The sequence below is a fragment of the Grus americana genome, chromosome Z, assembly GCF_028858705.1.
Source record: "Grus americana isolate bGruAme1 chromosome Z, bGruAme1.mat, whole genome shotgun sequence".
NCBI lineage: Eukaryota > Metazoa > Chordata > Aves > Gruiformes > Gruidae > Grus > Grus americana.
The window spans coordinates 62085556-62112795 of NC_072891.1; the positions used below are offsets into that span (position 1 = coordinate 62085556).

At 38.2% G+C, this 27240-nt stretch overlaps 1 protein-coding gene across 2 annotated transcripts in view; it reads right to left on the minus strand.

The window, feature by feature from the left end:
• EFNA5 (ephrin A5) overlaps positions 1–27240 on the minus strand; it is a 211623-nt gene that overhangs the window by 38237 nt on the left and 146146 nt on the right. For both annotated transcript variants that reach the window (XM_054809508.1, XM_054809509.1), the window contains one exon: positions 1356–1648. In XM_054809508.1, the coding sequence (XP_054665483.1) occupies positions 1356–1648 (293 nt within the window). The remainder of the gene's footprint in view (positions 1–1355; positions 1649–27240) is intronic.

The following is a 27240-nucleotide window of genomic DNA, read 5'->3' on the forward strand; positions in this document are numbered from 1 at the left end:
TACAGATTTATTATCCACTTAACTCTGATATCTTTACATGATTTCTCATGACCATATTAAAAAACCAGTTTCAAGTAACATTACAATTTGCTTTTTATTTTTTTAAAATATTATTATTATCATTGTGCTTCAGCACAAGAACAAGTCACTGTTCTTCTGATGCTGAACTACCATGCAGTAGAGGTTTTTATTTGCTGGAAGAAAAAGAAACGAATGGAAAAATATTCACTAGGAATGTATTTCCCTGTAGATTTAGAAAGGGAAAAGAAAAATCTCAATGCTGAAGAAATGAGGCTGAAAAACAGGGATCATACATACTCAGTTTCTCTGGTGAAATGAGCTGGAACGACTGTTTCAGAGTAGAAAGGCCAGCTACACATATGAAGGCAATATTTATTGGGATCTACAGTCTGTCTAAAGCTTTCAACTCTCTAGTCTAACACTAAAAGCAGAAAAAATATATTGCTGGAGCAGTCAAAACTTGTTAGGAATGGAAGATTCAGGTACAAAACAAACTGATGAAATAAGATCTTTGTTGAAGGATTAAACAAACGAGACAGATGAAGCAGTATTTCAACTGCATGGTGAGGTCAGTTAGCTCAACCCTCCTGATGTTTTTACTTCCTTAGTCCCAGCTGTTGTCCTGCATCTCCTCTTGGGAGGGTGCTCCCCATTGCTTTGGGGAGCGGGCATGAAGGTGTGTGAGCCCGTTCATCCTCCCCTGCCTGCCAGCTGCTCCCATGGCACCCCACATCATCCACACTGACAGAAACAGTTTGTCTGAGAAAAAGGGGGAAAAAAAGGAAGGAAGGAAAAAGAAGCCACTTGGCTTGATGCTAGGAATATTTACCCTAAGAAACTACAACTTTAAATACCGCTGGACTACTGACATCAGCAGCCATACCACTTACAAACCACACAGACTTCGCTTTCCTTGGGTGGTAAATATTACAGAGACAAGAGTATTTCATCTGAGCAAATAAGAAAATCCAGGAATTTCACATGCAAAGGATTAATTATTTTTCCTCATGTTTGGGGACAGCTTCCATCCTACGCTTTTTGCTCCCTCCTCCTCCACCTCACAGTTCTAGAATAAATGTAATAATGCATTTTGCTTTAAAAGTAAGCCATGGTTCAGTGAACAGGCTGACATGCTATTTCATGTGAGAAACGAAGCTGTGATTTAATCTCATTTTCACTAGCTAGATTCCTAGCTAATGTATCTGGGGATTGTTAAACCTGCATTCTCTGTAAGACATCTGCATTATATACTGTTTGGCTCTCTATATTTCCACAGAGCATAGGTGAAAAATTAGCACCTGCTGTGCAACAGTGGTAAATCTCTGTACACTCACAGATGTAGAAATATTCCCGGCCTGGCCTGAACTCAAATCCCAGCGAGAAGGGCGTGAAGAGCTGGAACTTTTCCGAGAACTTCAACGGTCCGTTCGGGGAATGCGGCCGGTTACACTCCCACCTCTTGAACCCTTTTGAGGTGTGATCGCAGGAGCTGTAGCCATCAAAGTTCACCATGTACAGAACGTAGCGTTCGGTCTTATCTTCTGGCACCGAGTCTTCATAGTGAGGGCAGAACACATCCAGGTAGTCATTGATGCACACATCGATGTGGTAGTCACCCTGCTGGAATCTGAAATCACAGGAAGAGTTCAAATGTAAGCACAGTTAACTCAGCATGGCCTTTTCGCAGGGTAACATTCTCATAAAAGGGGCATCACTAATGGCATTTCATTTCACTCCAGCCATGCACATTCATGCTCGAAAATAACCCTTACAATTCACCAGAGCTATCAGAGACTGCTTATGCAGGACTATGATCATGTGGCCTTATGGACAAAGGTTTTGCTCTCTTCTCATACAAAATTAGTCTCTTGCTAACGCACACCAAGTTATAGGCTATCCTTCTCTATGGTTTATTGAATAAACAAAGAAACAAAGTGGCTGCTTTATTTGGTTGTGGGTTTGGTTTTGATTTTTTTTTTTAATTGGAGAAAAAAGCAAGAAGCAAAGAAACCAAAACTGTATCAGCCTCCCCAAATCACTGTCTACATAAACATCTACATATCCATGCAAATAAATAACCCAAACGTATCCTCTTCTCTGAACCAGGCAGCAATCACCCCTGTGCTAAAAGCTGATTTGACTGCAAGTACTTACAGTTACTACAAGAGCACAAACAGGTTTACTCTTTCTTCATGATTAGCAGCAGTTTGTCAAGATGCAAAGAAAAGCCTGTACTGCTTTTCAAAGATATTTGAAATTTGCATCTCCTTTGCCAAAAGTACACATAGAGACATTGCTCTGTTCAGATAAAAGGATTCTGGGATATGAATTATCAGCACTCAGCCTAATGTGACAGTTGTGAATGAGTGTCAGCTGAGAAATGCAGTGCAAGGTACCAGCCCAGATGCACTTTCTTATTACTGTTATTATTACTGAGGAGTCCTTAGAGATGTGGGATTCTTGTTTTGTTGGGGTGTCCTTTTTTCTCCCCTCCACGTTTAACTTACATTACTTCTCTAATGCCTACCATAGTATCTGGAAAAAACTATGAGAACAAATTCACTGCCTCCATGGGAGCTTATACCATGATGGATTTAATGATTCCATAAACCAGATCTGTACATCTATCAAACTCCCTGGGGCAGCCAAAGAAACCAACCACTGACCTACTCCACTTCAGGCTGACTGGGCTACTTGTAGCTTCTCCCTTTCACAGCTGCAGTTGTCAAGTGTACCACAGAGCAATAAAAAGGCCATGACAGATTTAACTATAATACTTCTTTTTAGCTGAAGGGCATATTTTAAACACCTGATGGGCTTGAAATCTGCCATCTGGATCCTTCTATCTAATTTCAGAGAAAAAGCAATGATCTGCTGGCCCTCCAAGGATAAATTCAGAGCAAACTACACCTTTTCATATCCCTACAATAATTTAACTTCAATAAAATAGCTTTTTAAAGGGGAAAAACTGAACACGCATCAAAGCATGATGTATCTGTATAATTTCAGACAGTGCACAGACTCATGGTTCCATTCTGTAACATGGAAAAGTCTCTTGGAACCACAGTTCTTCCAAGAGAATTCGCATTTATCTAAATCATTAGTTAAAAATATGTTTTTGTACTCCAGTGCTTTCAAAACCTGTCACCTGAACAGATACTGTCTTAATACATTTGCAAAAATGTATTGTTTTCAAATTGGTGTCTGTTCTCTGTATCAGTTAACAGTATGCCATTTCTTACAGGCAATGAAAAAGAGTATCTTATAAGTTATGAATAGGAAAGACAGATTCTGGCAATGATATCTCTTTTTATTTTTTTAAATTACAGCTTAAGTACGTAAAAATGAATATATATTATGTGTGTGTGTGTGATTGAGTGCGCACACTTTTTTTAACCATGCAGGTGACAGTTTTCTCAAGTGATTTCTCAAGCGATTCTCAAAGTTACCTCTTCTATCACTCTGTGCCTTCACAGTAACGCCCAGTTACAGTTTTGTGACAGAATCTGTATGCTTCCAGAGCTACACTGGCATAATTCTAGACATTCGGGATCACAGCGGTCTCCTTAACATTAGACTTTTAGAACACAAATAACCTTATACGAACTGCTTCTCCACATTCTCTTTAAGTGGAGAGAAACAGGAACTTCTCAAGTCCAATTGATCTGGCCTGTTCAGGCCCAAGGTACACTGGAATGAGATGGATCACACTCCAGAAGCAGCTACTTCTCTCATTTAACCAAAAGGAGAGTCTAGACAGACATTTCCCCGACAGAGTCTGTACTGTAAATAGCTGAATTTGAAGGGAAGAATCCAACCACACAGTCTATGATAATGAGGATGATAAACACACGGAGACGGACAACTAAATTTGTGATCACACCTTAAATCTGTATTAGCAATGAAATCAGACTTGTAATCTGCACCAGTGAGTTGTTCTACCCAATACTGCAAACAAAGAGTTCATCTGACTCCCTTTTGGCAAAGTCCCCTACAGTATTCTTGCTAAACAAACAAAACCACAACAGAGTCGTCCTCTTTGATCACTGGTATTTTAGTAGATTCATTCCTATTTCTGGTTCCCTGAGTGCTGAAGCAGCTGAGTGTCTTCGTTTGCCCCAGCACACCCTTGCCTATCAACCACGTGGAAAGTAAGCAAGGCATGCCTGCAAAGCAGATCTGAGGGTGAAGTACAGAACCAAGTCCTTTTTATCCCAGTGTCCTTCCCTCCTCTGCTCTCTCAGTATTTTCATTCCAGTGTCATTCGCCATAGCCAGAAAGCTTACATTTACATGTCTAAAAAAGGAAGACGATGGTGCATATTTTATGTGATCTAAACTGGCCTTTAGCCGATATTGCTGGCACAGCAGTGAACCTGCTCCAGGGAAAACATGTACCAAGATATTTTATCAAGCAGTTCTGAGTGAAGAGACTTCACTCTGTATAGTAACAGTAATACTGAAAAAATGTTATTAGCTAATTAAGAAGCAGAAAGCAGGTATTTATTTCCCCTCTTCTAATACCTTAAATAAGTCAGTAATCAAAACCTCAGCATGTGTACTGAAGAGATGTAGAACTAATTTTATTTTTCCAAAAGAGGCTACAAAATCTCCAGTGTGCCTCTTGGACTGAACTGAGACTATTCTCATTTCTGCAGCTACAAGGCAGTGTGTTGTATTTACCTTCTCAAAGAGGAAACACAAAGGCCTCCAACCTGAACAGAAAGGCAAGCAATGGCCATGAGTAACTCACAAAAAAATTCATCCGGTCAGACTCCTTAAAGCTATTAAAGGAAACACTTCAGAAACACATTTCCAACATTTTAAACCACATCCGAGAGGAAACCACTTAACATTTACAGGCTGAAAATCTCTTAGTAGTAGTGTAATGTCAGGTATTAGAGTGAAACAAAAGTTCCACTTCAAATGAAAGCATTTATCAATGTTTAGCCACCTACATATGTTGAGGAGCACAACATGTAGAGGGAAGGTGGAATCTGTTAACATATATTTGTAGAGATGACGGGAATAGCAGATCTTCTACTGACTGCATTTAAGCTTTAATAAGTTCGTGCCTTTTTCCAGTCCTGTTCAGAATAGAAGGCATGCTTTCCTACACTCTAGTAATGCTACTGATGCTCTTTTCCTTTTCTCAGTTAGGTCTTTGTCCTGTTCTGGCAGATCCTTGTCTGGACTCCCACGCCCTTCTGGAATCACACAGTAATTGGGATTCTTTATGTAAACCCCACTATGACGAAGAAATCAGTCCTATCTAGATTTTGCATAACGGAAGATTGCGTTGTGGTAGAAACCAACCAAAAAGGCTTCTCCAAAACTCTGACAGGATCTACAAACGTTCTTGCAAATAATGTCATTTGTCTCCATGCACCCTGGCTTGCACAGCAAAACATAGCTATTCTTCAAACGTAATTAACCTTTGTTTTGTGTCAGGTGGCATTCAGTATCTTGGAAACCTGCATACTATACAGCTAGCTATTAGGCAGTAGCGCTATAAAAGCCATTTTGAAGACAGAGACAGATAGTTAAGTAGCTTCTAAACCTTAAACCTAAACCTTCCAATAACCAGCAAACATCAGCTTGCTATACAAAACTTGCATACTTCTTCCAGCAAAGAGAATCACATGAATGTTTCTGTGCTCAAGTGATGAAATGTCCAGGTATTCAGGATGCAGAGAAAGAACTTCATGGTAATTTTAACTGCAGAAATACAAGACCAGCAAAACATTTTCAAAGTAACTAATGCCTTATGTATTCTGTTTATCCATTAACACAAGTGAAAATACACAGTGTGTGCATACTTCTCTTCATTAGTTTAGGTTCTGAAGCATTTGTGGCTCCTCTTTAATTTAGTAACTTTGCCGGTCATTGAAACAAGTGACAATTTATTTAAACAGAGATTTAGAATGTAATGACAATTCTGTTTGTTTTTTTGTTTCTCTCTTCCTTCCTTTCTTGGAATAAACACTACAAAAATCCAGTTTAAGAACAGCATAAAAACCACTAATTGTCCATTATCATTTAGATAGATAAAAAATTGCAGTAGCTTCTGCTTGTTGCTTCCCATACAAATCTTATTAGTTATATTCCATCACCCTTCCTGTAAAATCAACACACCAGATGCTCTACTTCAAGGTAAGCGTACTGGAAAATTTTCCTTTTACTATGTCAACCTTTCTTTATTTGGCGTCTGTTCTGTCAAATGCATGTGGTAAGGTTTCACTGTGAACCAGAAAAGACTTCAAATAACTGCTCTAACAATGAATGATGAAATTCTGGTCTTCAGTCTGGCATCAGAAGAGATCAAATGCAAATGGCTTCGATTCTGCTGCTCAGAGCCTGCACAGCCAGTAACACCAGTGCACAGAGGACACTGCCACTGCTGAAATGCCTTACGCCAGTTGCCTTGCTCTCAAATGATAATCTGAAATGCAAAGCAACATCAACAAAATTCACTGAATCGATTTAGTTCTGCGGTAAATACAAACCATAGTTACCCATAGTACTTCAGAAACAGCACAGCAAAATGTTACTTGCTCTATTCTCTAAGGAAAAAAGGCTTCTGCAAGCAACCGTGTGTACCCCTGTATCTGCTGGTCACTCAGCTCCTCCTTTTTTACTCTCAGGGCCGCTAAGCCAGTTTTAAATAAATTTAATAGAGACAGAGAGGTCTCAGAGACAAGTCCATTCCTACAAGCACCACGAAAAAAGCAACCAGGTGAGAAGATCCCATAAGTATCCCAACAAAGGGATTAAATGTTATTAGACAACAGAAACATCTCTTACAAATGCTCTAGACAGAGGAAAAGCTTCAGCTGGAAAAAATATGGACACAGATTGAAAATTAAGTTTATTTCTGTTAGCTAGTTCCAAAACTATTTGTTTAAATTATTAATAACAGAGAGATGAGTATAAAGTAGGTATTTGTAAATGCAATAATACACAAACCCCGAACATTTTCTGGAAAAAGTTAACATCCTTTAAAAGGACAACATTTTAATTACTCTTAGGATGTGATGATGTCAGTTATTTACCATTCCACACTACTGAGCTTGCTCACAGCTTTTGCTTCTGTTTAGGTGGCAAGTGTAGTGCATTAGACCATCTCAAGCTCTACTCACATGCTGTGACTATAAAACAGCAGGGTAACTTGTGCCTCATTATTATTTAGACAGTCCGTGCCCCTTTCTTAGAACCAACTTAAAGCTGTTATGTGTGATGGGGGAAATCTTGCGGTTGTTAATTATCTGAGGGGTTGTGGGATTAAGTGTACCATTTTACTGCAGATAATTTAAAAGATGCTATTTCTGTGCTATGCAAAAATAACCTCTTTAATGCTTTTCTGCTCTTTTTACTGGCTTTGTCACAACATTTAATAAACTCTGTTCCCATAGCTCTGCTGACATCAACAATGATTCTGATGCACAAACAATGAAGTAATCAAAGAGCTATTTTAATTTTGGCTCTATTCAAACCAAAAGAAAACTCAACATTTTCCAGATGCTAAGAGAAGTGGGTTTGCTCGCAGTAGCAAGCCAGTGACATTTTAGATCTCTAGCAGGATATTGCTACCCTGAGCAGGCAAACAAGAAAAACCCTGTAATATAAAGGAGCTGTGTATGACCTTTTAGTCCTTAGGTTACAGTTTCACAAGTTAAGACAAGTTCAAAACACCATGAGAAAACAGTATGTAGGAAGCAAAATACTGACTAACAAAACAAAAGAGAAACAACTAATCAAGTCTGTTGTTCAAAAAAAAAAAAAAAACAGTACTCAAAAATTATGCCTAGAAAAGACTGCAAGTTAAGTACACAATGCAGAAAGAAACTTATTCTCTTGTCATTAAATCCTCTATTCAATTACCATTTATTGGAGTAATTAAACACTGGGAAAGGATGCCAGGCTAATTGTTAGATTATGATAATTACACAGCTTTGCTGTGCTACAGCTGATCGAAATAAGATGTGGTCACACACACTCAGCTAAAGCTTCTCTGCAATCATCAGGCTTCCATGGGAAACTTATTACTATAATAAGGCCACTTATTACTAGTTCATTATCAATCAGGCAGAGAAACTTATTATTTGTAACCTTCGTTTTACTTTCCCACCCACTCTGCCGGAACAAGCCTCCCAAAAGGTTGCACCCAGGTCTCTGCCTTCGGCTGGCTCCCTTCCATCACAATTACACAGCTGAGCAGAATCAGGCTCCTGCACTTGAAAGAGTTCATCAGGCTTCAAATTACTGTTTCACAACCGGCTGCAAGAGCCTATCGCATTTCTTGAAAGAGCTCAGTGATCTCCCTGCATTTCACTTCACATGCATCTGTCAGAGATCTACCTTCCCCTTTTATTCCTGCTATGTTCCTCCTGTCTGGGAGATTTTTCACACTACTTGGCTGGATCCAAAAGCAAAAACCCCAAACAAATGAAAATCAGAAAGAACAGAGCTGCATTAAGCTGGACTTCATGAGAAAAGGTGTCATTTTTATGTGGCTTGTCTCTCTGGAGAATCTCATGCCTTTACCCCTTCTTATCAGGCAATGGTACAAGAGAGGCATTGTGCCTTCCTATTTGGAGGGCTGGTTTGTTGCGGGTTTTTTTGTTAAATAACAGGATTCTGATGAGTTACCATTGTCTCTGGTACTTCATACAGCCTATTTAAATAAGACAAGCAAGTGATCTGCTATAGGGACTAGAATATGGGAAGAAACATGAAACACATCAGTTTGAGCTAGCATTTAGGTTTTTAAAGAAAAGAAGTCATTAAGCACCAAGTAGCTCTGAAGAGTCAAAGAATGTTTGGCTAGAACAAAAGAAATTGACCAAAAAAAACCAAACTCATGATAATTAATTTTATTCTGTGGTGTTACAAAAAATAGACCTTTTGAAATGTCAGAAACACCTACCCCTGTATAGGCAATTGATGTGGAAACTGTTGTTAGATACGACAGGCCAAGGTTTACAGCACCGGTAAAGTTCCTGCTTGAACTTCACTTTCTTGAACTTCATTTTTCCCATGCTATCCTGCAGATGAACACTTACAACCTTTAATTCTTTTAGCTTCCAGAACAAAGGAACCTGCTCAAAACCAGTCTGGTAAAAGTCTTTAACTTTCTGGAAAAAGCAAACAAATAACTCCTCTTTCTTTCTTTTTTTTTTTTTTTAAATAAAACCGAATTGTTGAATACTTCCTGATGTGCCTTGACTGAAACACATCCTTTGCAAAACAAAGAGAACCTACATCCAGAAGGAGGAACCTTCCATTAGAAGAATCATGGAAAAAAAATAACCTACAAAAAAACAGGAGGAAAGGAGTAGGTTTGAAATGGGAAAGGGATATACCCTACTTAAAATGTAAGAGTTCTTTGAATGATATATGTTGTGTTAATTCCATTAACCTGAGAGACCAGAAATACCTTTTTTCCCTGATTCTATTGCTGAACAAAAATTTTCAGTTGCATCATAACAGTTAATAATGACTTCGACTTTAAAGTATAGACACATCTTTTATTTATTTTTATACTTTAAGAGCTCTTTAAGAAATAAATTGTGTAAATATGTGTTTACTCCACTTACTGTTAGTGATTTCCCCCTTACACTCATAACTGTGTTTATTTGTACAGTTGGGTCCTGTATTGACTTTTTATAGCTGGCACTGCAGAAAGATTTACGTTCAACGATAATGCAAACATTAAAAAATAGAAACTAATTGCTCTTCCCTCAGTAGATATGAGGGAGGGAGGGAATAAACAAATCAACATTTATTTCCCACCTATAAATCTGAGTACTCCAGAGATTCTCAAGTACTGCAACACCCTCACCCACTTAACTTCCCATCATTCTGCACCTCCTAATCGATAAGCTGGACATTTTTCACTCTGTTTATTAAAACTGTTTCCTCAGACTCTGCATTTGTAAAATTTGTTCAAAGCTGGCACACATGACTTTCACCCATTCTCTCAGAATGTCTCTTTTGCTGCAACTTCTGAAGCAAAACACTCATTGCATCTTGGGGGCTTCAGTGACACAGTGATGCTGTGAATGATAAGGGTGATAAACGGGTACAACATGTCACAGCATTGATCCCGAAGAGGTCAGGCTCTCATTCTCAGCTGTCCCAGCTCCGATAGCTTTAATCCCCATGACTACAGACACTACCTGGCTATTGATTTTCCACTGCCATCGGCATTTAACTTACATAGATGGATGAAGAGAGAAGGAGGGAGGGGAAGGTAAAGGAAGAGTTACTATTCGTCAAAGGCATCAGTAAGATTTACAGGACAAACTTCAGTGTTGAAGACCCTAGTAACATAATCTGAAAGGTATCACACCCAACCAGATACTAAAGGCAGCCCGAGATTTGTGTTTGGAGCCTCTATCCACACTGTGAATCCAAAATGTCTGCGCTGAAGCCAGTCTCTTCGTTAAGTTGATTTATGGACCCACACTCATTACTTGTGTTCACATTAATACTACTCTGGAGTTCACCAGCAACATTTATCCCACTTTATCTGAGGTGGAATGAGGAGATCTGGTAATTACTACTCACATATTTTTAAACGTGGTCATCAATACCATCCACACATGACTCCCCATTTGTCTGCTTTAGACACTAACACCACACAAGATGTCAGCTTCATCTTTTATTCCATGCTTTTGCTTGAAAATACAAACCCTACCTCAGCTACCTCTGGCCTATACCAGAAAAACTGCATTTTTCTGATTCATTAGCAAATCTTTCTTTCTTAAAAAAGCAAGAAAGTCTTACCTGATCTCTGCTGTACTAACACATGCTTTACAATCAGGCACATTTGGGAGAAAAAAACCCATTCAGAATTTAAATTCTTAAAAACCAAAACAAAATAATAATAAAAATGCCCAACAGGTAGGAGTACTACTAAAGAGTCTGAACTGCACTCTAACAACATGTGTTGACCATGTGTCTAACCCAGAAGACACAGTCTATCAGCCTTGATGGAATGTGATTCTGTGGCTCGTATTTGCTAACCCTGCCCGAGGCACGTGCTGACATCTGTTAATGGATATGGAGAACAATGCCCTATCTGCAGAAAGGTCCTGCTTCTCACACTCACAAAATGAAAGAAAAGAACACTTGCCCAACAAGCATGTTGACCTGCACATTGAATAACAGAGAGAAACTGCAGTCTGTTTCCACAAGTAAGTGCACATAATGCAAGGCAGCTTCACAAATTTATTTTCCCACTAATATATTAAAAGCAGAGTGATGGCTAACTCATATAAACTGAAATCTCCGTCTCTTCCATACTCCTAGGGAAAAAAATGTTGCATCAATTTGCACCAGTAAAAATATGGGCAGTATTTGAGAAGAAATGTACATTTTGATAAAAGTGCCTCTCTGTTGCATTTACACCTACAGTTGCTGTTGCATTAGAAATGCTTTTCTCTGACATTAAGCTATAGCTATTTATTATTAATCTCTCAATCTGTCAACAAACTTAATTTAAAATATTTTGTGATCAAATTAGAATTTGGAGACTCAGACACTCTAATAACTTGTAACTGGTAAAATCTACCCTTTAATTTCCCAATATGTAAGTGTATAAAATGAAAGTAATCCCCAAGATGTTTCACAGTATTTTTATGTTTAATAAACTATGTATGTTTTAATAAGCCATGGTCATAATCCACATCCTCCAGCTAAACGGAATGAAACCAGATGTAATATAAAATAGCCTAAGCAAAATGTAGAGGAAAAAAAAATAATCACAGACTGACACAAACAGACCCAGAAACACAACAAGAAATTCCAGTATCAAACCATGACTTGCTATTGAATAAGCTACATATTCAAATACATTGTCAAAAACTATTTGAACTTGTTCACGTAAAAACAAAGTTAGAACAGCTAACAAGTGTATAAATATATTTGCAGACAATTTGCTATCAGGAAAGCAGGCTTCAATCAATGAATTTATTTCTTGCTACACAATTGCCTTGTGTTTATTTAAGAGACCCAGAGGAAAAATATTTCATTTCCTGGCATGGAAACGGCATTTTAAAGAAAGTTCTATAGAGAAATCCAATAATTTAACCTTCTTCCTGTTCCCCTTCCATATTACTCTCTCTCTTATGCTACACAAACTAGCAAAAGAAGAACTAGAGTTTTAGATTACAGACTGCAGCAACACCAAGTAGCACAGCTATTATTAATATCAGAATTTTTTTATTTTCATTGCTGTAAATTCTTCTAAAGACTTATGGAACATAGACTATAAAATTTTCCACCAGGTTTAATCTTGATACACATGGTCTCTGAACAATAGGACTTAAAATGTTTTTTCACCTTGAGAAATTTATCTTAAGCACTGTGTATCATATGAACAAGACAGGTCCTGATCCAAACTGGTTTCTCAATTTACAAATACAATCTGAAAAGCTTTGCACTATAAACTGCCAATTAGTCTGTAAAATACCTAAGATATTACAAAGATAATAATCTGATGAGCAACATTTTTTATTTTTTTTAACTGAATGAGATTGACAAATGGTGGAATTCAATGCAGCCTTTATATTACTCACCCAGCCCACCTCCTTTTCAAATTATGAAGCTCCCATAATGTGGTTCCTATTATGGGGTCTTAGAATTCTTATTTCTTCAAGAGTGACAGAAACAGTCTTTCAATATGTATAAATAAAGCTTGAATTGATAAAAGGTGCAAAACCTGCTCATTTACTTTTATATGCATGTGAAAAATATTCATATAAGAGAAAAATGGGGAGAAAAAAAATGCATTGCTCTCACATCAATCAGAAATTTCAGAGAGGTAAAACTGAAACTATTCTTTTAATTTCCCTATTGCATTTTTTCTAAAAGAGTTTCCAAATTAATCTTAAATGAATTCTAATCTTCAGCCTGTAGTGAAATAATTTCATTCACAACTGAACGATAATCTTGTCTGCTTAAAACATATCTTTGTAAGTACAGACACTAAGGTTTAAGATAAGAAGCAGAGAATATCACAGAAGAATTAAACCAAAGGTTTCTTCCTCTGCCCTCCCTTCTTCTTCCTACTTATGAAAAAGGCACCAGAAGGCAGGTGTGAGGAAGTGACTGCACAGGTCTGGCAAGAACCATTATCATCTATTGGGAAGTCTTCACATTGTTCCTTAGACATTAACATGAATTATTGAGCATATGAACTATTTCTTCCTTTCATTCTTACCCTTAAGTACTAGTTTAACAATAAAGAAACAAACTCTAAAACTCAGGAATGAAGTGCTCATAGCTTAAGCACATAGTTGGGGCATAAACACATAATCTGAGGCTAAAGGGATAGCACATACAATTTAGACCAAGTGTGTAGGCAAAATCCCAGTTACAGAGCATCAACGTGAAAAGCAGTGAGAGCAGTCATCCTGAGACAGAGCAAATTCCCATCGAGGCCAATGAAACACTCCCAACACTGGCCAACAGAAGTTGTTTAGACTACACAAAATACCTATGTAGTCATACCTCCCCAGTATATTCTCACAACAGCCACCAATCTTTTGCATAGCCCAAGGTTCGAGCTCTTTGTCTTTGAGAATGATGGATTTTTCTTCATTGGTTGGTCTGATAAATTTTTTAACCCCTTGAAATTTTTGGAATTTGATGGACACTGAGTTGTACAGCTTGGTTGCCAAATGGACAAGTACTGCTCCTCTGCATTTCTGAGCCTGACACATGACAATTTCTACCAGAGACAGAATTTGTACCATGAATTTCATGGCTAATAAAGTAATTTATAATCTATGATGCTGCATTGTTTAGAGGATGAGTGGTAAGAAATGATACAGCTGATTGCAAGTGTCTAACTAAACGCAGTAGTCCTCAAATGTTTATCAATTGCACATTTTCCCCTCTGCTACCTGTAACAGTCAGAGGCAAGAGTGCATCTCATCGATCCCTCAGAGACAAGATTATTTTCTGGAGACAAATTTATGCGTTGGAGAAAAAGTAAATCTTGATTTCCGTTATCCTAGTCTGTCATTTTAATCAAAATAAACACTTATGTAAAAGAATATATTAAAATCTCTGTTTAAATGCATCTCACCAGCTCTCCAAGGAGGCTGCCACATAAAAAAGCATAGACAAGTGAAGGCTGCATAGTTTTCTACTGTCTGCAATACAAGTTTAGCGAAAGACTAAAACAGAATACAGACCTCAACATTTGTCCTTCCATTTCGTACGTTCTGACTCATAACAAAAATAATACAAAGTCTTTTATTGCACTTCAAAGATATCTTAGACTTTTGTATTGCTCAGATTGTTCTGTGCTTTTAGGGACGCACACTTCATAATCAGATGGTAATTTCTTTAGGAACACTCCTGTTGCTCAAGCTTGCTCTCTAAGATTGTTGAGAGGTTATCTGTGCCCCAAAGATGTGTTGCAAAGAATTTTTAGAGTGAAGCAAACATAACCAATCTTCTTGTACCCCTGCTTTCTCCTACTACATGGCAAGAAACATCTGTAGAGACCTCCACTTCCTTCCCTCAAATGAAAAATCTTCCCCTAAATTATGCCTTCCAAGCTCCCAGGAACAAAAGGCAATTTAGGCTTTTTGTGTTCACCAAACTTGCAGGCAACATGCTGAACAGCTGGAGGTCACTTGTTTTGTTTCCCTAACTTTTCCCTTCATCAATGAAGTGAAAAAAAAAATCTTAATTATTTTGTACATTAAATATATCACATGAAAGACAAATCATGGTTTTAAATATATTATCAATAAGTTTTGATTTATTAGAATGATAACTGAAGTATAGTGATGAATCTATCTACTTTAACTTTTACATCAAAGAAACAAAGCAGCCTGAACCTTCCAAATCCTTTAAAAAAGGTTAACAGTTCCTTGGATTACAGAAAGAAATAAATCGACAGAGAACTACTGCCTTTTGCTAAGCTATTATGCTGGTTTTGCCGAGTTGCTGAATCAAGCTGTTTAACTGTTTTTTCCCATTTCATCAGTTATTTTGCCTTTGTTTATGAACTAGTTCTGCTAGTGATCAAGCATCTTCAGCTTTTTAGTGCACCTTCCGCCTTACTCACACCTTGGCATGTTTTAACTCAGGCATTTAAATGCACTTAAATATATGCTAAGAGATCATTTGTTAGATTACAGAATGGTCTGAGTAACAGCGCATGAATATTTATTTTCTATTTAAATCATAGCTATGACTAATGTAGAAAATACATCCTCGCACAATAGCTCCAAAGTCCCCAAAAGGTTACAGATATGTGACTATTAAGTTCCTCTGTTCTAATAAGCAGCTCTGTTCAAGATAGCAATTACGCTGATGCTTTAGAATTAAGCACATACTAAGACAAGATAAATGGTTAAATATTTTCCTGAATTGAAGTCTAACTGTGCAGAAAGCATTCAACAAAGCAGTGTATCTGCACAGACTACATAGTGGTGTAAAATTATTATTATGCTGATGTCAGAGGAAAACTACCTCAGCCACAGAAGAATGTGTGAACACAGCATTTTATGATATGAAACATGATAACGAAAAACTTCATACTGAGAATTATTCATTACCAATATTATTACAGTAATTCCTCTTATGATGTTCATTTAATTAGTCTATCTCCAGGAAACTGAACTACAGATATATCAGCAGTCAATACTTGACTCTGAATCCAGAGAGGGAAAGGGTTAAAAAGCTTTTACTTTAATGAGCGGGTACCTTTTATAGCACGCACACACACATACACAAAAATTCCTACCAGGATTAACATTTTAAATATGATTCTTTGGTCCATTAGAAGGTCATGACATCACCACCACTATCCCTTTGCTAAGCAAGACAAAAAATGACCCGAGACTTTATCGATACACTACCATTGATCTCAGTAACTTGAATGTAGGTGGCTGCATGTAATTCCTATGTGCTCAAACATTAAAGCTTAATTCACTTCACCCGTGTAATTTTCTCACTTTTATGTGCTGAGGTGATGCTCTTGATTAAATACCCAGACAACAAGAGACTAAATAGGTTCCACTGGTTAGTATCAGTTATATATGTGTGTGTTGCATAGAAACATACGGTCTGTTCAAATGTGTGTGCTCATAACACATGGGGTATGGAATATCTACTCTCGTTAATACATTACAAAGGAGTAAACTTGCATTAAGGTTAATTGAAACCTGTTCTTCCTTTCAAAATCAATTATTTTAAACTTCTCAACCTGAAACACAGATCATTTTCCAGTGCAGCACAATAGAGAAGATGACTTCTTAATGTGTTGGGGTTGATTGGCTAAACATGGTTTCACTCATTTCTATACCCTTAAAATAAGATTTTTTTGTCTCTTGAACATTGTTATTTAAATTATTAAAAGTAGATAAAACTCAAGAATCTCCCTACTCCTATCTAACACTAGAAAAACCAGCTCCGGTTCCCAGAATTTGTTCACTCGCAGTGGTAACAAGATCACATAGCTAAAAAACCAGCCACTTTTTTATTTAGCAAGCTGAGTTCCTCCATCAACAAATACAGAAAAAAGAATCAACTTGACATGAATAATTACTTTTAAGAATGGATTAAATTTGGTGTAAAACTACCAGATTGTCCCAAGAAGCAATTCTTATATTCAATAATAACTGAAGGAATCCATATCCTGAAAAAAAAAAATCTTAAATTTTTTTTTTGTCATTCCATACTGATTTTTACGCTAGAAATGTTAGGAGGTTTACATTAATAATACCAACAAGCTTCAGAGACTCATGGCAGATGTTGAGGGCAATTACTGGTTCAGTCACCTTCTGTGGTCTATTTTTTCTTTTGCCTATGTTAAGTATAAGCTAAATGTGACTTTTATATATTAAACACATTGTGCTTGTTTCACTTTTTTAACAATAGTAAACCACACACTATACAAAAGGGGACTAGAAGCTGAAAGAAGAAAAGCATTATTGAGTCATTAATGGGTTTTTAAAATACAGCAGAAAAAGAGTACAATTAAGTTAACGTGACAGCTTGCAATTTACTTCAGTTACACATGATCTGTAGACAAAAATGTCCACTCCACAACAGCTACTGGATCAAGTTTCACCTTCTGTTGCAGTAAGGCAAAACGGAGCAACTCCCTTGTTTCAGCATGCAAATATATGGGATGAGTAGGACAAAACCTGGGCCTGCTAACTATAATATTTAGTTAATTTAGATATCAAGTAGACCACTTGGATGGATAAACTCCAGCTGAGCAGAACAGCATCAGCTCCGTGCAAAAATAATAGAGGAAAAACAGAATTAATGACTGAAGCAGGCTGCTGGCAGAAGGAGCACGTTGCCATTTACAAACACAAAGGTTCACCACATGACAAGCCCAAGTTGTATATTCAATTACATAGCTGACTGTTTAAATATATGTGTTTACTCTGTATGAAAATAAACGTTCTGATAAATGGAATTAGGTACACACTCACAAACACACACACAAAATATCAAGATTATGACTACAATTTGATACTACACACTAGAAACTTAAACTCTGTATTTATTGTCTAGGCTAGTAAGCTTTCTCTTTTGAAGGTTAGCTAATGCCTTCCAGTATCAGTCTAATATAAATAAGCATGCGCAGAACCAAGCACTTCAATAGAAGAAAAGAGGGTCTTAATGACAACAGGTGGAGCAAAACAGGTATTACTCAAATACTTGTTGACAAGATTCAAGAGTGCTCAAGGCCATCTGATGCTTAGGGCCACAGGAGAAATCAGCAGAGACCTAACCTAGCTAATTGTCTCCCTTGATTGTGATGGTTCTGATTAGAAGAATAATCAGCTCTCAGCAGCCCTTAGGCAAAAATGCCAACGAGGGCTTTTGTTTGTTTGTTTGTTTGAAGATGATGCACTTTAGAATGAATACCAGATCACATCATGAAACCACTCTTCCAAATATTAAAGGGGTTCCTATATGAACAAAGCAAATAATTCCCTTCATAATTAGCTTGAACATTCTCCCTGTGTCATTTTGAGATTATATGCATATAGACTAAAAAAAATGCTGATCTCCCTTTTTTCTTGGATATGGAGAACCAGTCACACTTTGTGACAGAAAAACAAGAGCTGTGAAATTCCAGCAGTCCCTGGATCAGCAAAATGTCATCTAATATTAAATTATTAAGAGCTGGCTGCATACAACACAAATTCATTTGAATTAGTGTTTTAGTGGTGTTTTGACTGATTTTATCTAAATATATCCAACCACAATACAACTTCCATTTTACTTTCTGTAACTGACTATATCATCTCTCCCAGATTTTTCAGTACATGATTTACATTCCCAGTCACCAGGAAAACTTCAAGCCAGACATATATAAAACAGATATCATACTATGTTTTCTCAGTACTGCTCTCTTCTGTATTCTGAGACTTTTGGTTTCTGACTACCATTATTTCATCCTTCCATTAGCTGCTTGCTGCTGTAAAAAATGTGAGCATTCATTTGAATGCAGAGTAATATGTATTGACAATTACATTCCCAGGCTAATAATTTTAAGAAGCAGGTCTTGCCACCATTTTTACTCCACGGTAGATCAGCTGATTTAGTAACTTCCAAAACTGTTAAGTATATCCAACACAAAAACATTAAAAGCAAAGGAACAATGGAACTCAAAACAGTTTTTCATAACTATCTAGCTATCATACACATAGAAGGAAAGGCTTAAGAGCAGCTTTCAGTGCTTAAATTACGGAAGGAGATCTAGGCATCCTTCCACTCGGCTGACTGAAAAAGTGGACCAAAAGCATGTCTTCAAAAGAACTATCTACAATGTGATACCAGCCATTTCATAAGGGAAAGCGAAGTCTGAAACAACTGATCTTTCATGTCCTCCCTTTATGTATGTCCACATTAATAAAATTAAATACCTCACCGACAGCAAGGTATAAATGTCTGAACAGCAAAAAAAATTAAAATCAAGAGTCACTAAGTACACTTGACACCTGAAGGTAATTACATGTATGGGAATCCTGACAGGAGCAATTTCTCCTGTGTCCATTTTCAGCTATTTGTCTTCCAGAAAGTTCACTGAAAGAATGTGTCAAACTGTCTATTAGAGGGACAACCAAAATATGCAATAAACACATCCATATTTTAGCCTCTGACCCTTGAAAGCTGGCACATTTTTTACATTCTTCTTGTCAGGATAAGCAAGAATCAGCTAGCTGTGTGTATCTGCACCCAGACCCGCTTACACTGCTAACAGGTCTTGTCCAAGGAGAGATGTGCAGGACCCTTACATTTACAGCTGTCAAGTGTGTTGCTGGAAATCATTTAACCAAAGAGGGAATGAGTAAATGTGTGAAAGAGCTTACTGCAGACCTAGTTTATAGATCCTCTACATGTCAGGAGACCATGTCTTTTCCAAATAGAAATTTTCTTGAAACAATAACCATCCCCTGCTCTCAGAACACTCTGCAAGTACTGAAAGAGAAAATACTTTTTTCCCCAACCACAACTCCCTCCATTCAAACAAACGTCAACTGACAAAAGATCAGCTGTCTCTCCTCAGTGTTATAGTTGGAGCTCAGAGTTTTCTAGAAACAGAAACTTTTTCAGATGGCTCAGTGTGAGCTGCTCATTTCACCAAGACTGCTAATGAACTGTAAAACCAACATTTTGGTTCAGTTAACATCGGCATCCCAGCTCCCATAATAGATGACCACACTGACTTACTGAAGCAGAACCTCCGGTTTTCAGTCTTCAGCGTGTAGATTTCACCTGCATCATTCTGTTGTGCTAGCAGGATTTTCAGTCTGTTTTTAATGCATATATACATATGCACCTCCTATCCCTTACCTTGGTAAACATATATATATTACTCCAACTACTCTTCTGATATGAAATCCAGTAAGGCACTCAACAACACTGTAACTAGAACCAATTAAAACAACTCTTGAGTATGTTGGTTTTTTCATTTATTAACTTTGTTGATGTCTGCTGGTTTACATTGATGTGATTGATAGCAGTAGTCAAGGGCACTGTCTATGCTCCTACAAAGCCTGGCCTCTGCCAGAATCTAAGCCAGCTCAGGATCTTGCTCCTCGGTCTATCACCTGTTTCCCAGCCTTCACAGAGATGCTGGCGGACCTCTTCTGCAAAAACTTTTGTAGCCCTCTCTTCAACTCCAAAAATTGGTCTCTGGGCTAAAGGCTTCCCTCACCCCTCAAAAATAGCGTACAGTGACAGGAGTACACTATAGAGAGTAGAAGAGCCAACTGCTCTCAGAACTGCCATGTGGCAAAGAAGGGTTTGTCTGAACAAGTAGAGCAAGAAGTTGCAATACTTTCAAGGTTCGTACAGCTTCAGCTAAAAGACACATACCAGACCTTTCAGTACTCATTAAGACTACAGAAAATTTAAACATCTTCTTGGAACAAATAGTAAAAATCTCAGTGTAAACAAATGTTCTTATGAGCTTAACCAACCACTGATGACCCAAAAGCAGTCTCATATGAGGGTCAATGCAGAAGAGTTGCCTTTGTCGCTGACTTATTACAACTTCAGGAAATAACTTGGGTTTTTGCACTGTAAACCCCCCGTGTCAGTAGGCCTTAGATTTACATCACTGATGAACATTTTGCAGAGATGGGTTGGATTGGGTCAGCAGGGTTACATCCAGTGCCTACAAAACTGCAGTTATTTTTGTTTCCAGCCTACTCTGAAGGATTTTGCAGGTCAGCATCGCTAGCACTCAATCAGCAGAATACCTGTGTAGAGGCCTACTATTTCACCATTTGCAGCTAGGGGCTGTAAGATACTGTGTCCTAATCTTAAAATGGAGACAATAGTTCCACACTCTTCTCTGTTTTGGTCTCAGGCTTTGACAACTCAAGTCTATAATATTTTCCACCCAGATGGCATTCTCCAGGGCAGAGCTCATTTGACTTAAACAGAGCTCCTACACCAGGAAAGGTTAAGTGACAGAAGACAGGTTTTAAGGTTTAGTCCCTCTAACTTACCAAATGACAAAGTGCAAAGAAGCCTTTCCCCACACCTACAGACTTACCAGAAACTTGAATTCACTGAGGACTGCACCTCCCAGCCACTTAGCACCTGACTACATATTACTCTGAGACCCATCAGCTGATGAGCACAGAGTGTCACAGCACCCTGATAAAATGGTTACCGCAGGGGCCGTTACCCTGTTTTCTCCTGCAAAGGAGCAAATTCCTGCACAATTTTAACGTAATGGAGGAGGAGTTCATCAAGGCATTTTGAGACACTGGGAAGAGCAGGATGCATTAATAAATACACAAAGTTAGACACTACTGTGACTATCCATGTTTTTTTCCTTAATATTACTCATTCTTGTGCATTATGGCATGCAACAAAAAGGTGGGTAGACAGCCTCCATGAGAGAAAACAAGGCACGGAGCAGTAGATTAGGGACCTAAAAAATGTGGTCTAGTGTTGGGCTAATTAACAGATGTCCTGTATGGTGTGTCCTGCCTCAGGTTTTCCTTGGTAAAACTGGCAATATTTCACTGCTGTGGGAAACTAACCACTGATGACAGAGTCATTTGGATACTATGAGGCCACATAAATATCTAATTAGGAAGATGAGATGAGCAGTACATCCAACTTTCAGATTTATCTGCTATTCCTGCAATTTCAACACCCAGTTTTGTTTTCTGCAATGAATTTTGAGCAGCTGCACAGACAGGAGACGTGCCAACACCAGGAGGAGCTTCTGCCACCTGAATTTCACCCAATTCTCTTCATACAGTCAGAAGATACGGGGGCTTACACGAGACCATTTCCTCACTGAAGCAGTCACCACAGGAATTGGCTGGAGTGAACTAGCTGTAGTGTGTAGGATGAATAAACATGTAAGCGTTACTGCTGTGCAAGTAACTTTTGGTTTTGGGACCTGGGAAAAGCTTAACTTATAATTTAATTAACTTTTTAAAAACTGAATTTGCTTTTTAAATACCGAAATGACTGCAACGGTTTTCCGGAAAACCGCTCAATGAATTGAACATGAATTTATGAATAGCTTTAGTCCAACTGAACCCACTTTTTAATTATTATTTTCATAAAAACAAAACTAGCTGAAAAATAGAACTCAAGCACAAAATTTGATTTTCTTCCTCTCAATAAATTCTAAACAGATGCATCAGGAGCCCAACATAAGAGAAGTCAGCTCCTTTCACAACAAGCAGAACTCCCCTCATACAAGTGAAGAATGCGGGTGAGAATTTAATATGAAAATTAACAAAAAAATGTTCAGGATCCATATTAATAGGTGATCATAATACATAAAAGGAGCAGTGAGAAGCTGGAGCATAAGATTATCTTAATAGCAGACTAGAACTTGCTGTGACACAGATCAGTCTCAGCTGGGCAAGGGCTCAATGGTCAAAAAGAGTCCAAAACAACAACCTCCTCGTCCTCTCTTCATGCCTGCTTCTGCACTGTGTTTCCCCCCAGAAGCAATGCCTGGGGCTAACATCCACTCCAGCTGCCTTCCTGCTATGGACCCCTCCAGAGGGCAGCCACCTATGTCCCTCTCCTTCTCCCTCCGCCCCCCACCCGGCTGTGGCTTTATAGGATGGCTGGGATCCAGCGGGAAGAATAGCACTGCTTGGTGGGCAGGAGGAATCGCAGGGGAATCCTTGCTGCCTCCCTGCAGACTGACTGCATCAGGACTCCAGGTTGTGCTTGCCAAATGCACGTCACGTGGGATATGCGGCACTTGGCAGTGCTGCCTAGAAACCTGGCTGGAACAGTTTCTCTCCTTTTTAACCTATTTTTTTTACTAGGATTTTATTTTGTTTTTAATAACTGCATAATGTTTTGTTTAGGCACTTTACAGCCATGCTGCAACACTGTAAAGTCTCAAGTGTGCACAGTGATGAAATGCCTCAGGGAGCTAGTTTGCAGAACATGAGGTAACATCAGCTTTGTAACTTAATTCCCAGTGCATTTACCACAGCTGAGAATTAGAAATAAAATCAAACTAAGTTTCAGAGAGCAAGTTTCATCAGGCAGTGAGGGAAGAAAAGTAAAAACTTTTTGTCTTTTTAATGAGAGACAGTGAAACCCACTCCAAAGAAATGCATTAGCTCCAAGCATCAGAAAGGTGGGTGATAACTGGCAGTACAGGACTATATGGGAATGTGCACTCAGTGGATACATTAATAGCATCAGTTGTCAGAGGTCAATGGTGCACCTGTGTACTTTACAAGGAAAGCAAACAAGGGACAACCAGAGGAACAGTAACTGCACTGCATCCAACTGCGCTCACATAACTGCAGAAGTCATTCTGACTTCCTTTTTTGATTGATTTCATATCCTGTTCTTTCAGGTTGCCATCTTACTTCCAACTTGTGAAAAAACGTTTCTGAGATAAATCAGGGAACAGAACTGGACAGTAAGAGTATGAAATTATCACAGAGCAGGCATTCCCCAGTTCCTAAACATGTTCAATACACCAGCAAGTGACACCTTCTAGATTTCTTTTTCTCCTTATTTAGTAAGCTTGTAACAACATGTTGCTCCTTCATTCATGCTATGAACTGCATCCCAGCAACACAAGAATTACCCTGTGCTTTGGTTCATACTAGCCTGGGCTCTGGCAAGACTGGCCTGCCAAGTCAATGCCTTTGAACAGTTATATCCAATAAGCAATTACAGCTATGCATGGCCCTTTTCTGCCAGTCAGACAAGATAGAGACCTTTCCCTACCCTCATTTAACTTTTTGCCTGTTACAGTGTAAAAGGATTAATTTATAAAGAACTAAGAGTGTATCTGCTTTTTGATTTAGCATCTGTTTTGTACATATTGATGAGACAAGGAAAAAACTCAAAGTGGATGAAAAAAGGACCTGCTGCCACAAAGAAAGAGGTTGCGGATTCCATCCTTTTTTTGCTGTCTTCTACTACTGCCAGCTGACTATTTCTGCTCATAAGAGAGCACAAACTATCCATAAGTGCAAAATGGATACAGCAATAATTGATTTAGTAACATCACACAGGCATGTGGTATGAATTAATGAGGTTCAGTTGCAGCCTGTCACACAGAAAGCATATCAGCGTAACTGATTTTTTTAAAAGTTGCCTGAGTAACATATAATTCATCAAAGGAGAAATATAAAAAATAACATCCACTCTTGATATAACTTTTCTTTGCATTTTTCAGAAATTGGTTGCTGGAAAAAACAGTATCTAAAGTTACTCTGAATCTTATTCCTCTTACAATTAACTTCAAATGAAAAACAACTGAGACCATCTTGCCCAGGTAATCTTTATTACTAGCTAAATTCAAGCTCTTCTGAAAGAGTTTGCTGATTGGTGTGAAACACTCCAGAAAAAGCAGCAGCTCCCTCTGAATATCTTCAGTCTTTAATGTCCAGTTATCTAGATCCTTCACAGCAAATTCTAAACTCAGACAAGGTCATTACTCAAAATTTTGAGAACGATAAGCAACATTATTTCATTCTGACCAATTCACAGGCCATGCACACTGGACACCAACTTATTCTCAGTCAAGGATGTAGTCCTTTTACATATTCATGGGCAGTATTTTCCTCTGACTAACCATTGAAGCTGTTCAGTATATTTTGGCAACTACTGTCATCTCTGAATTACCTAAGGTAAGAGGCAAGCAAGTACTATGGGCAATAGAAAAGCCTGGGTAATGTACCACAGGATATTTTACTTCAATATACTCACTTATTCATAAAGTCCCACTAGCTATGCATTAGCATGGCTTTGTCAGCCCTGCACTGGCTCCAGAGGCACTCAGCAGACATTATACCAATCTCTTAGGGCTTAGACACATTAGACTTGAATGCAGGACAAGTGTCTTTATGCTAGTTTTCTGCCCCAGAAATACTGTTCACTTGGTAGCCCATGCTTGCAAGTACTGCCTAGCCTCTCTCTCTCTCCACTCTAGAAGGCAACCTCCAACACAATGGGGTGACGATGGCTTCTGATCAGCCTCCCTATCCTGCAGCCCAACACAGTCATGGTACTGCACCAGGTAACTGGCTGGACTATGACCCACCCAGCTTCAACACCTTCCCTCATTCACCTCCTGCACCAGTCAAAGCCTCCCAGAAGGGAGAGGACATTCCAAGACCACGCCAGCTACTTGCTGCTCGGCTCAGGTGGCCATGCCTGCACCTGGACAAACCTCATTGGGTCCTCAATGGAATCAAGATTGCCTTCTTAACCAGAAGATCACAGTAACAATCAATTTAAAGCACAATAGACATTAAACAAATACATCAAGAAGCTGATTAACTGATTTAATCAAGCTGATTTGTAAAAAAAGTCAATTATCTAATACAGGCAATACATTTAAATAACCATCTGTAACTTATGCAGTGGCTCCTGCAATATTGTAGACTCAAACTGAGTTCTGAATTCCTCACCAAATACTTTTAGAGGTTTGCATAAAATCTTGAGAGGAAGAAGGAACTTTCTGCTTCAGGCTAGCCAAATTCCAGTGTGTCCTACATACTGTAACCTCTTGATGAATTGTTTCTTGCAACTTTTCAAAATGTTCTTTTTTAGGTTTGCCTTGATATACCTTGGGTATATCAGGTGATCAATGAAACTACAATAATTGTACTTCATGCTGAAGATCTTAACTGCATGCAGTTATTTGACAGACTGAGACACAAGCATTTTAGATACAATGTAATAAGCTTTTGGCTGAAGCACCACGGAAGAATGTAGCAAATAAACAGAAAATAAAACATCTGCTCCACTGCCGAGTTGGTGTTAGTACTGTAAATTCAATTGCAAACTTTGTTCCAGGCAAGCCACCCACAATGCTGCATAAGAGACAACAATTTAACACAGAAGGTTTGAACCTGTTTCCATTAATGTCACTGGGAATTCTACCACTATCTTAAATAAGGTTCCACAGAACATCTGCTTTTTGGCTGCAGATCAAAAAAAGAAAATAATTTAAAAAAAGATCAGCACCTGGGTGGCTAGAATTTTACTTGTGATTTTCTGATGAGTCTCATGTATGCTTTTAAAGCGCTCTCTTCTTGCATGTTTAGAGTAGCCTCTGGTCACTTTACAAAACAGAAAATCTTTTCTCTTTCCACTAAGGCAGCTTGAAGAAAAGGAAAACTGAAAACCAACATAACCCAAGAAATTCATTCAAAACAGCTGGACACTGTGCCTACAAAAAAAAAAAGTATGGGTTTTTTTGTTCGTTTTTTTTTGTTTCTTAATAAATACAAGGAAGTATTCACATTGAATTGCTTCCCTTAAGGTGTGATCTTCTTTCTGTATCTTTGAGACTTATTGTTGCTTTTAACTGTATGACCTTTCTCTGAACAATCCCAAAAGCCTCTTCCCAGCCAAAAATTAGAGAAATGGATCAAATACCTCTTAAATCACTATGTAGCAAGGAAATAGATTAAGCTAAAAATATGTTTTCTAAAAAAGCATTCAGAAATAAAATCACTTGGGCTTAACACTGCAGACAGTGTAAGAATGTAATACCGACATAAAACAGAACTGTAACCAATGGAATGGCTAGAGTATAAGGTTGAGAAAACCCCTGCCAGAATTGATCTGTGAATGATAATGCCGGATATGTTTCCCTACACAACAGCTGAATATTGTTTTCTGCAGTTTTCAATAAATCCACAAACCTCTCCACATCCCATTTTCTCTTTCCTTTTGAGGAAGGGGGAGGGAAGCAACATGGAGAGGAAAGGGAGTGAGAGACTTTCATCTGCAACTGCTGCAATTGTACATGACTCATGATCTGTTTTAAAGGTATAAGGATGCAGTTAGTGAGCTATATATCTTGGAATGAAGTGTTTAGCTGGCAAACCTCTTCTAAGCACAGCAGTAATTTTCTTATGCAGGGTCAACTTACAGTAAGGCTGGAAGCAGGAGGGGGTTTAAGTGTGAAGGAAAGTTACTCAAAGCAATAGATAAAATTTAAAAAGCACTGAAGAACTTCAAGTATGAAAGCTTTTAAGATACAGTAAAAGCAATTACTTGCTGATACAGCATCAGTAGAAATTTGTTACACACAATTTTGCTGAGAGACAAATAAGAGGCACTCTTGCACTGGAGCGAGTTACCACGAAGTATTTTGGCCCTGGCTTCACCCCTAAAATGTAACATTCCATTCCCTGCCCTGCACATAATTCCACTTCTTGGCTGAGGTATTAGAGTGAGCCTATAAAAACTC